Genomic DNA, 12,753 nt, shown 5'->3' on the forward strand with positions numbered 1-12,753 from the left:
GGCAGAATAGAAACAGGTAGAAAACACAGAAACAGGTAGAAACACGGAGGAGCGGCTCACCTGCTCACAGGGTCCGGGCGAGGCTCCAAACTTCAGCCGAGAGGAAGAGTCCGCAGACGGGCATCCGACACAGAGAGCACCGAGAGACGGGAGGAGGGAGCTGCTGCTGCTGCTGCTGCAGGGAATGACGGGAAAGAATCCGCACTGCCCCCCCCTCCTCCTCCTCTTCCTCCTCCCTCCTCCCTCCACACAGCCTCCTCCTCTTCCTCCTCCCTCCACACAGCCTCCTCCTCTTCCTCCCTTTTTAACAGCTTTATTGGAACAAATAAACAACAAGTTTACAGCATCTTGTGTCCACAGCAGACGGTCTGAGGCCCCAAACAGCTGCAGATTTATTATGATGTTTACATGTGAAAACTAATGAATGATGTTATTATTTTAACTCAATGTGCATGAAATAACCAAAAAAAGGCCCCAAAACACTTCAGAGGAAAACACTGAAACTACATTTACTGACAGATAAATGTTACTTGTCTCTGTCACTTTAAGTAGAAATCTGGACTTTTATAGTATTTTTATTTTGTAGTATTAATAGTTTTGAGTCTTTCTGTCACTGCTGACACTCAGTGACTGCTCCCTGCTGGAGGTTGTAATAATAATAAAGACAAAATAGTTCAGTAATGATCTTGTAAAGCTGACAGGTTATTAGATTCCAGATCAGCTCTGACAGGTTTGGCTTCTTGCTTAAAAAAATTGGATTTGAGAATATAAAATTTGGTCAAAATAGTGATAAAATGAATGAAATAGAGCTGCGAGCAGAGATTCATGTCATATTCAGGAGTGAGGGTAGATATGATCTAACCGTGATGATTTACTCCACAGATGTTTCTCTCTCTTTAGTTTCTGTTAATTATGTTTCGTTGGATGAAACCTGTGAAGCATCTTTAAAGATCTCTGTGACGCTCCTCCATCTCTGCATCACACTCAGATCCTGGTTTCCATCTTTTTATTTGTCAGACTGGACTCTGTGTTGCGTTCAGGGACTCCTCTGAGCAGTAAACGTAAAAGTGTAAAGTGCTGTCAGCGCCTCCTACAGGCTGATCTATTCATCAGGATCTGTTTGCACATACAAGGAATTTACAACAGAAGGAAAAACTAAACACAAGAACCAAAACACAGTTAGAGACAATACAACTATATATAAATAACATTTACAAATAAAACACAGAATGTCGTAAAAATGTAATCAAAGTGAAAAGAGCTGCTGAGTTTCAAAATATTGCCTGAGAATGTGAACATTTTCCACTATTTAAACAGTATAAACAGTGTAAACAGTACATGTAATGAGTGTTTTTGTGATTATTGAGGCCAAAAATGTTTGATTTTACAGCAGCTTTGTGATGTTTTATGTCTCTTATTGTGGTAAAATTGCAAGCAAAGTAAAATAATGTAATTTATTTAAACTGCTGCCAGTGAAAAGTCGTATGTAACGACTTCCTGCAGATCACAGAAACAACTATAGTTCAGCTGAACATGAGAACCATGAGGACTCAACGTTCTATAAAACAGAAAATACTGTACTTGAGTTCCATTTATAACCTTTATTAAATAAACTTTCAACTCAACATCAGCAGCAAATAAAATCATCAATAATGTTATTAAAATAAATCTAGTTTGATGTTTATGTTTGAGGCAGATTATGTCTCCTGACTCACTGAATCAAACCTCATTTGGGAACATTTGGGAACATTTGGGAACATTTGGGAATAGTTTTGCTCGTCTATGGCATCGTGTTTGTCCATCTTCCACCTGAATGACGTCAGTTACCACCACACCAAACGCCACGATTGGTCCAAACCACAAGCAGCTGCTGATTTAGACGTTTATGTAAAAAAGTTGCTGTAATTTAGTAAAACTGAAGATCATAAATGTTGCAGAGATCTGTTGAACTCGTGTTAATTATTGCGACGGCAGAATCTTAGTGAATTATTCTCTGTGAAGCTGCACATAAACCCCGTCCGGCTGTGAACCTCGACCACCTGCAGGATCCAGGTGTGCAGGTGATGCTTGTTGATGTCTAACGGTGAGTTCAGACAGAATGCGAAGCAAATTTTGGCCTCACGTTACTCACATGAGTTTGACTGCTGGATTATTTGTGTTTATTCGCCCCAAACAGCCAAAGTTCATGACTGTATATCAGCTGTAAGCTGGCAAGTTTCTGTGTTTCTCCGTTCAGCTTCTGACTGAACTCAGAACTCAGCAGAGACTCCGGTTCTTTCTGTGATTGACCTCCCGTCTCCTTCCTCATCTCTTCTGTACGTTCATGAAGTTTATTCATAAAACATTTTGACTCACCGCGTGATCAGCTTGTATTCTATTGACTCACTGAATCAAACCTCATTTGGGAACATTTGGGAATAGTTTTGCTCATCTATGGCATCATGTTTGTCCATCTTCCACCTGAATGACGTCAGTTACCACCACACCAAACGCCACAACTGGTCCAAACCACAAGCAGCTGCTGATTCAGACGTTTATGCAGAAAAGTTGCTGTAATTTAGTGAAACTGAAGATCATAAATATTGCAGAGATTTCTTGAATTTGTGTTAATTATTGCGATGACAGGATGTTAATTACCAGGAGGGAGCTGTGGTAGAGAAAGCTCCATTTAAGTTCAGTTTAAGTTTCCAACAGGAAGTGATGTCACATGGTGGGCGTGGCTCAGTTTCAGCAGAGTCAGTGCTGATTAATTATTAATGAGCTTAATGTATCTGCAGCTGCTGTCAGAGGAAAAACTCATAACTATCATTATTCTTCTGAATATGATCCAACCCCTGAATTGTCTCCATGGCAACAGCCGCCGAGGCTCATGGGTACTGTAGTCTTTGGAGACGTGTCACAGACCAAAGGCAGAGAAGACATTAAAGGGTTTCTGCCTGGCGAGCAGCAGATGAAGCTGTAATGAGGCGACTTCCTGCCGCTGGTCGATATGTAAACTGAGCCGAGCTGAGCGTCAGCACTGAGCCCATTACAGTCTGATGGAGCACTTTAATGAGCTCTGATGGAAAACACTGAGGCCTAATGTGAGCCGTGATTGGGTAAACACACTCAGACTGCAGCGGAGAACCAAGGTTACGTACCTGAGTGCTGCTTTCATATTGATTGTTTATTGAGGCAGTAAAATGTTTAGAATAATTCTCCTTACACGACACTCCTGTTTACATGAATTATGACTACAGCAGCCAGTTACACTTTGATGTTACACATGATGACGCACGTCTGTCATTAAAGGGTCTCCCAACTTACAACAAATTACACTTTTATCTCAGCATGTTACATTAATGACATCACTCACATGGCAGAGAATCAGCTGTTTATCAGCTGTTTACAGGCCACAGTGACCTGCTGTCTGATCCTCCTGCACATGAACTCATTAACACTTCCTGTTACTCCACTTTTACTTTCTACACAACAGGAAGTTGGTCCTCATGACATGACTTGTCTCACAGGCACCAAATCACTGTACTTTTTTATTATTTTGGGGGCATTTTATGTTTTTACGAGATCGAACCAACAGACAAATGACAAGAAATGATGGATAGAGATGAAACTTCGTCAAAGCGGGACTCGTAACAGGAAATGTTTCAGTTTATAGTCTGCGTTTTAGGTGTCAGGTGACCCAACAGCCACCTGGTTGAGACTAGCTGATTTACGCGTGCTCAGATGAGCTTTAACAATCCTCGATTCTTTTCATTATAATTAATCTTTTATTTTCTCCATTAGTAGATTAGTTGTTTGGTCTATAAAATGCAAGCGGCAACCTCTGGGTCTGTAATGAAGCCAAAAACTGCAGTTCCTTGAACGGCCACTTGAGGCTCCAAAAGCGAGTCAATCCCCATAGACCCCCATGTTAAAATGCTCAACTTTACAGCAGAAATAAACATGTTTACAGCCTGGTACAAACAACGGTTTTGGTCTCTGTAGCTAATTTCCTCTTTCATGACAACTGTACGGGGGGGGAATTTTTTATAACTCACCCGTTTAAGTTTTATTAAACCGTAAAGTTATGTATAATGAAGGACATGGCTGCTTTGAGTGACAGGTCCGCCAGCCGCTAGGTGGCTTGATTCAGCCATTCGGCCCGCCTCTATGCTCATTTTTGATTGGCTGGGAGTTAGGCAGCGTCACGCACTGCCAAGATGGCGACGGCCGGAGCGGCTCCAAGCCTCCAGGAACAGCGCCGGGCTGTGAAGCCAGTTTGACATAGTGGCCAAACGGTGTAATTACAACATCATGTGACACTGTTGGGCCCAAAAAGACTTTTTCCCATAGACTTACATTGTGAAAGAGACGTCTGTAAATCATCGGATACATTTTTTTGAGCATCACAACCCCCGCTACACGACTCACCTCACTATCAGAATTATACCCGTTCGGTCCGATCACATTTCGAAAGTCTAAAAGAGCCGAACGATTGAATTGTTTTATTCCCATTCAAGTTAGCCGGAGGGCTAACAGGAAGTAGCCGGCTAGGTCAGCGAAAGTCACTAGTGCGCTCGCTCTACGGGCCCAATGATCCCGGAAGATCCGGGTAATTTTATACGCGGAAGTCGAACTTTTTTGGCTTCATGCGCCACTGAGCAACTTTCACATGAATGAACGGGGCCCCGCCTCCAACGCCGTATCCAGTTCTCTTTATACATCCATGAGCGGCTCACTTTGAGCTTCAAAATTTTTTTAAATTTTTTAAATTAATTAATTAATTAATTTTATTGAAAGTGCTTGCATAGACAGACATAAACGAACAGGGTGAGGGGGTTACATACGAAAATAAAATAATCCCAACTAAAAGTTACATGAAATCACAGAATGCAGGAGAGAAAAACAAAATATTTATTTATGGCTTTCTTGTTTTCAGATTAATTGTGTTAATGTATTGTTTGATTTCCTTTTCGAGACGGTAAGTACATGGTATTTGATTAGTGAATTTCCGGTTATGGATATGAGCTTTGGCTAAAAATAATATCAAATGAATTATGTAATATTGGTCTACTTGGGGGAATCAGACTAAAATGAAACCAAACACTTTTATAGTCCAAAACAAAATTTTTGTCAATGTGTTGACGGATGAAAGTAGTGACATTTTTCCAATAAATCTGCAGAAGAGGTGGTGAAGATCTTCTGGAGCCTGTTTACAGACGGATCAGAATTCGCTGATGTGTTTTTTTTATCTTTGCATAAATAGATTGGAGGGATAGACTCGGTGGATGAGTTTGAGGGACACTTCTTTAGTTTTATTTGTGATGAAATAATTGCAAGGGAGGGACCATATGTTTTTTCCAAATCAGGTTTGTGAATGTATTGTTCCAGTATGATACGGCTTTGGGGGTACTGATGATTTCTTTTTGATTCAGTGCACGTACAGTACGGTTATTGTTCTTTTTCACTGAGAAACAGATTCGACCGACTTCTGTCTGCACAGGCTCCAGACGTAACGGGTCAACTTCAGGTAATGTGACATTTTTGAACAACATAATTACACCAGAAGGTATTGCATCAAATACTATTGTGTATTCTTCCGGAGGAATAGGAAATGTATATTTATTTAAAAATTCTGAGTATAATATCAATGTGCCGTTTGGTCTGAAAAGTTGACTGACTAAAGTTATGCCACAGGTGAACCAGTTCTCTATAAAAAGTGATCTGTGTTTGTATAGTATGTCCCTGTTGTTCCAAATGTAATATCTATGGGGGGTGAAGTTATAAACCAGACCAGGATAGAAGTATCTGTTAATGAAAGTTGGCTAGTTTTGTGGGAAGTTTTTCAATATTGTAGGAGCAGATTAACAACTTTGAGCTTCAAAACCGCTCTTCAGAAACCACATGGGGTGACGTCACGGTAACTACGTCCATATGTTTATACAGTCTATGGTAAAATGTGTATCAGTGTTTCCTAAAGACGACGTCATCAAATGTCTTGTTTAGTCCTCAACTCAAAGATGTTCAGTTTACTGTCATAGAAACCAGAAAATATTCACATTTAACAAGCTGGAATCACAGAATTTGGACATTTTTCTTACTAAAAAAAAAAATGACTCAAAACAATAAATCAATTATCAAAATAGCTGGCGATTAATTTAATAGTTGGCAACTAATCAATTAGCCTCAAACACTGACGACAGAAACTCTGCAGCCTGAGATTCTCTGATTTATAAAGTGAATGAGACGAGCCGGCAGCACGTTCACATCTCCAGGTTTTTATTAAACTTTGCCATAAATACAAAATAAACGCCATGGATCACAGATCGCTGAGGAAATAAAGAGCTTTTCATCACAGAGAAAAGAGCGGAGACGAGCCGCCGTCAGAAGTCCAACCACTCGCTCATGTAGATGCAGTTTGACGGAGAGATTTCTCCTCCTTCGTGACAGTCGTCAAACACCTGAGGAGAGCAAACAGCCAATCAGGGAGCAGTTCTGTGAATCCTCTCTGAAACTAAAACGTTAAAGACGTGTGTGTGTGTGTGTGCGGTGTGTTTGTTACCGGGCAGATTCCGCAGGGCGTCTTCACCAGGCCGGTGGGCTGGATGACGGGGTTCACGCCGCGGTAGAGCTTCATCTGTCCGTCCACGCTGCCCACCGTTCCCTCTTTAGCGGCGATGATGGTCATCTCCACCTTCCCGTCGTAGATCAGCGTGTTCAGGATGGTCTCGATGTCGTCCATGGACAGATCCACCTGCATCACAGAGCTGTCAATCAAACGCAGCAGCTTCCAGATGCTGTCAGTTATTGTTTCAATCTGCTACATTTTATCAGCTCAGAGGAAACGTGTGAAAGAGACGATCTGTTAAACATTAAAAATGTCTTTATTATTTATTCTCATTCTCTCATTTTTGCCGCCTCGTTACTCATCTGTCTGTTTGTTGATGTACATTTATTTTCTTTAATTATATTCATTTTTGTGTTTTTTTTATTTATAATTCATTTATGTTCGTTATTGTAGCTTTGCTATTGTGTAATTAGCAGCGTTGTTCCTGCAAACATCTGAAACATAAATAAATAAAGTCGTGTGAATCAGCTGTTAGAGTCACATGACGATCACTGAAGAAAACTTTCTGGAGGTTTATTGGTGATGACATCAGAGATAATGATGATGTCACACTGAATGTGTGTTCAGATCTGACTGAGTTATGACTCTGAGGAGGAGGAAGAGTTTTGACTCTTCCTCACCTGTCTGGATGGATCTTTAGTTGCGGCTCCGCAGGTAAAACGTGTATCAGCAGGTGATTGTTGGCGGTGTGTGATTGGCCGGTTTGAGGTGTGTCATGTGATAATGAGAAGGGGGCGGGGCTGTGAAAGCGTCACCTTGCTGATTCCCAGCTCGCAGATGTACTTCCAGACTTCATGTGAGGTGGCGAAGGAGCTGTTCCTCTGAACCATGGGACTCTGTTTACTGTCCCTCGCCGCTTCAGCCTGAACACACAAACACAGTCCCAGGGTCATGTGACCACCACGAACACAGTCTGAGGGTCATGTGACCAATACAAACACAGTCCCAGGGTCATGTGACCAACACAAACACAGTCCCAGGGTCATGTGACCAACACGAACACAGTCCCAGGGTCATGTGACCAACACGAACACAGTCTGAGCCCAAACCATCTCACCTGACGGGCTCCCAACATGACATCATGCGACGTAGTGAAATGATAAGAAATAAACTCATTACACACTGTTGATTAGCCATGATATTGATTATAGCTGATCGATAGTATCAAAGCTCCAGACTGTCGCAGCATCAGCTGTTAATCATCTTTCTACTTTTATACTTTAGTGGAACCACATCTGTGGGAGCAGCTGTAATGAGGTAACGAGGTTATTAATGAACTAACCAAATTTAATTGATCAGTTCTGACAAGTGCATAAAAATTCTCTGTTCAAGTCTGTAATGTTTTTATTCAAATATATCATATTATTTAGCAGCTTTAATCTGTGCAGGGTTCTGGTATATTTCAACAATCTAATAAATGCAAACAATCAACAATAATAATAATTATGACTGAGCAGGAAGCAAATCCACAAACCGCACATGAAGCTGCTGTTTAAAGAGGAAACATCTGCACATTATATTTATATTTATATTCTGGGGCTCTACTGGAATAAAAACTCCTTATTTATCTTCTACTGGTCCTTTATGCAGCCCCTCAGTTCAGCCTCTGTCTGAAACAGGCCGTTTTAGCTCCTGTCTCTTTAAGGCCCCGCCTCCTGATGAGCCCGCTCTGTTCTGATTGGTCAGCTTTCAGGAAGCTTCCTCCGGCTCCGGAGGCTACGTAAACAAACTATAGTAGCAGGATTTCACTTCTTTTTCTCCTTCTTTACTCCAAATGTCAACTTCTCAAATCCATCCGTACATATTGAGCTGAACCCTGGGTTTCGTCTTGCAGGCAGCGTCTCTACATACGTTCACCTCAAGTTTCTGATCATGTTTAGCATCCGACATCAGAACAGGACAGAAATAACACAATACGTCCTGTTTAAATAAAGTTTTCTGTACCTTGCTCTGCAGGAACTTGAAGCACTGCTGGTTGAGAACCTCCACAAACTCAGACTCAAAGTCCTGGTCGCTGTACCAGGCCCCGCCCGTCACCGAGCGGTCCGGCTGCAGGTTGTACAGCATGTACACCTTCTTCTTCGACGCCTGGACACAAAACATGTGACTGTCAGGAGGACTTTGGTTTGAGTTTTGATGTTTCAGTGAATCTGGGAGCAGCTCTGTGAACTCACAGCGACAGATTTGACGGCTTTGATGAGTTTCTTGCTCTCCAGGTTCTTCAGGATCTTGTTGATCTCCGTCAGAGGAAGGTTGCTCTTAAAACGGATATCTCTGCTCCAGATGCCTGCAGCAGCAACAGAACTACACCTCAGCAGCTGCGTTTACATGCATGTTTGTGTTTAACGTGTGTGTTTAACACGTCTCACCTTTGTTTCCTGCGTCTTCGATGATTTGGTAGACCAGCTTCTCCTGGTTGTCTGAACCTTTCATCTTACTGACACAAACAGACAAAACAATTCAGCTATAAATTAAGTGTTCAGTAAATAAATGAGCGTCTACAATCTCATCTGCAGATCATCGGTTTCTGTTAGTGCTGCTTCAGTACGTTCAGTGTTGCAAAGATGAACATGAACAGTTAACATCGTATCCTGGTTTCATTAACCTGAATATATACTGTTATTATTATCCAGGTGAAGAGAAGAGTTGATATGCTCGACTACATGGCCTTCAGTTCTTCCTGCGGGCTGAGAGGAAGGCCTGCAGACGACACTCAGGGCTGAAAAACTACGTGACACCTGTGTGGTAGCTGCCTTCTGCCTGCAGGAGGCGACAGAGAGCTACTGGTTTACCTGGCGCTCTGAGAGTCCTTCATCCTGTACAGCAGTCCTGAGCTGTTCCTCAGCAGGTCCAGCAGGCCCTGGAACAGGTAAACAACAGGTAAACAACAGGTAAACATCAGGTAAACAACAGGTAAACAACAGGTAAACATCGGGTAAACAACAGGTAAACATCAGGTAAATAACAGGTAAACAACAGGTAAACAACAGGTAAATAACAGGTAAACAACAGGTAAACAACAGGTAAACAACAGGTAAATAACAGGTAAACAACAGGTAAACAACAGGTAAATAACAGGTAAACAACAGGTAAACAACAGGTATATAACAGGTAAACATCAAGTAAACAACAGGTAAACATCAGGTAAATAACAGGTAAACAACAGGTAAACAACAGGTAAACATCAGGTAAACAACAGGTAAACAACAGGTAAACATCAGGTAAATAACAGGTGTACATCCTGTAAACATCAAGTAAACATTTGGGCTGTATTCCAGGAAGCGGTTTTAGTGAACTCTGAGTTCAAACTCTGAGTTTTCAGTACCAGAAAGAGAGGAGACTTGAACTCTGGGTCGGTTACCATGGTAACGTAAACTCTGGGTCAGTTACCATGGTAACAGGACTTGTTTCTCTCGGGGGTTTCATGTCTTCATTCAGCTCTGTGGCCGCTGAGTCTGGATTTGATCTCATGATTCTCTAATAATCTTTGTTTTGACATGTTTGTGTTGTTGATGTCTGGTCGGCGTTGTGGGTGTGTGTGTGTGATGTGCTGTCGTGTGTAGCTGTGTGCATTTTTTGCTTTGTACTGTTTGTTATGATGCTGTTCTAATGTAATTGTGACCTGCTGAAGCTGAATCTGGTGCAGCACATCATTTATGTTAAAAACTGTAAACTGTCCCGATAAATAAACACAATTCAGTCAAATCAAAGCTCGTTCATTAGTGGAGGTTTACTGTCAGAATCTGGATCCTGGTTGATGTTAGTTTGTTATTCAGGACTTGATCCTCAGCTAATCAATCAGAATGAAGCTTCAGACACGTCGGATCAATGAATAATGATCTCTGATGGGTCCACTGATGGAACATCATTCCTATAATATCATAGATTATATGTTAATATTTCTGAGTGAATGATGTTGAGATACAAACAGACGTCTGAACATTTAAAATCTGCTGTTTTTTTAACCTCAAAGCAAATCATCAATCACATTATTATTGATCAGCCTGTGAGTGTCTTTGATCTCTTTATGTTTTAAATCTTTAACTATATTTTTCATCTTCAGTTGCTGCTTCCTGTGTTTCGTCCGTCAGATTAAAGCTGAACAAATATATTTAAAATGTAGCTGCAGCCTGATACACAGATAATAAATGATCAATTAATGGACGACACTCAATAAAACTTTATTGACACTTTTCCTGCTCTGACTCTTTCTTTAAAAGATAAATGTGCATCGTCTGCATACACATGGAGGCTCTGCCTTTTATTTACCCGTTGCCATGGTGACTCGTACTATCAGAGCTCCATTGATGAACAACTGATGACAAACAAACTCAGATCGATTGAACTGATCAGCTGTTCTGGAACCAAAAACTCAGAGTTTCATTAAGTGAGATCAGAGTTTGTTAAAGCTGCTTCATGGATCAGAAACACAACCAGCCGAGAACACGAACGCATCTCTGATCCGATCTGATTTGACCGACCAATCAGCAGAGAGCAGGCAGCGGTGACATCATCGGACTGACCAGTGACAGCAGCTTGTTGATGGCCATGGCTCTCTGCTGCGGCTCCAGGTGAGGCATGTCGTTCTGGATCACCTGGTCGGTGATGCCGTGAGGAAACTGCTGACACAGCTCTTTGATCCTGAAACACATCAACATCCAATCAGCACCGGCTCCCAACCTGAGGGTCCCGACCCCCCACTCGGGCCGTCAAAGCTTCACGGGGGATTTTAGGGGGTGTAAGAAATATACGTGATATATATGTACATGTCAGCATTTCATTATGTTCTGTGAAGGAAAGTAAAAAATAGAGAATTGTATAAAAAGTTCTTGAAAATTAGGGCTGGATATCGGTACTCAATGTCTTTGAGGTATCAAACGTATCAAGTAGCATCGAAACTTCTCCAGTCAAATGAAACCTGCACTGGATCCTTACTGGAGTATTCTACTGGTATCACTTTAAGGGTACTGGTGGTACTGGTGGTACTGGTATCATAACGATACTCAGACCTACTGAAATAATCTGCTCATTATTCATCCAAACTGCTCGTTTTACACAAACTTCCTGCAGTTAATTGGTTCATTATTTATTTGTTTATCAGCTGTTCTGTGCTGTTATTGTTATTCACTGAATATAATATGAAACATCCATAAAATATTTCACTTGGTCCGTTTACTCTGTTGGTTATCACTGTGATTTGAATAATCAATTAGTTGTTTTAGCAGAGTGATTATTGATCAAGTCAAAGTGTCCTCCAGTGTTTAACAGCCACTAACTGTAATTATAATAATAACACATTTCATTTATTACTAACTTTTCATTCATAGTGAAACTCCGAACACAACAAATCTCTACTGGTGTAATTATATTAACAGTTAATGTGTTAAACGTCCAGTGTGGTTTGTGTTTCTGTGTTTGGAGCATCTTTCTATCCATCAGAGGAGCCTTCAAACCAAACTCGCCTTCAAATAATCACAACTGACAGTCAACTAACATGTTTGATAGATTAAATGATTTATGAAACATGACTCAGGGTTGTTTCTAAATCTTTCAGACTAATACTTCAATTCGGCGATACTTTAAAAACACCAAGCAGAAGGTTACTGACAGAAAAATCCGCTCAGAGTTCAACAACGACGCTGCGACGCGTCTTCAGCGCGCAGCGACGAGCGAAGTTAGCGGCGCAGTTAGCGGCGCGTCACAGCGCGGAAAATGTTCGTGTTTTGGTGAAATTAAATCACCCTGGTTTACTGACTGTAAGCCGAATTTAAAGTAACATCACTTCGGTTGAAAACATGCATTTATTCTGCTCCTGTGGCCTGAGTTTGTCAGATGATGTCCGAGGAAACAGTGAATATTAAAGAATTTAGGCGGAGTTCTGCTCAGCGCTGCAGATCCATAATGACTCACCTGTTTTCTATCTCTGCGGGGTCCGAAATGTTTTTCTCCTTCTTCACTTTGACTTCTGACATTTTAACACTTCTGTCTGTAGTTCCCTGTCTGTAGTTTTCTGTCTGAGCCGATGTAACTGTTGGTTAGCCTGTTAGCTAATGTTGTCACACAGGCACACAGGCATGCTAGTTCAGGGTCCTCAACAGTTAGCTGCTGACGGGAGCGTCCAGAATAATGCCTGTATATAAAAACAG

General features: G+C 41.4%; 2 protein-coding genes across 2 annotated transcripts in view; both read right to left on the minus strand.

Moving 5' to 3' along the window:
* The window catches only part of LOC121907988 (spectrin beta chain, non-erythrocytic 1-like), a 52,104-nt gene extending 51,693 nt beyond the window's left edge, over positions 1-411 (minus strand). The window contains exon 1 of the mRNA XM_042427619.1: positions 61-411. The gene's annotated coding sequence lies outside the window, so the exon portion shown is untranslated. The remainder of the gene's footprint in view (positions 1-60) is intronic.
* Positions 412-6,241: 5,830 nt separating this feature from the next.
* On the minus strand, positions 6,242-12,727 carry polr3f (polymerase (RNA) III (DNA directed) polypeptide F). The gene is made up of 9 exons (XM_042425719.1): positions 12,518-12,727; positions 11,131-11,248; positions 9,400-9,467; positions 8,977-9,044; positions 8,782-8,894; positions 8,552-8,695; positions 7,363-7,470; positions 6,542-6,733; positions 6,242-6,440 (listed from the first exon to the last, which is right to left on the minus strand). Exons 1-9 carry the CDS (start codon positions 12,577-12,579, stop codon positions 6,363-6,365), a joined length of 951 nt encoding a protein of 316 aa, XP_042281653.1. The 5' UTR covers positions 12,580-12,727; the 3' UTR covers positions 6,242-6,362.
* Between the last annotated feature and the right edge of the window lie 26 nt (positions 12,728-12,753).

Source organism: Thunnus maccoyii, chromosome 2 (genome assembly GCF_910596095.1).
Source record: "Thunnus maccoyii chromosome 2, fThuMac1.1, whole genome shotgun sequence".
Taxonomy (NCBI): Eukaryota; Metazoa; Chordata; class Actinopteri; order Scombriformes; family Scombridae; genus Thunnus; species Thunnus maccoyii.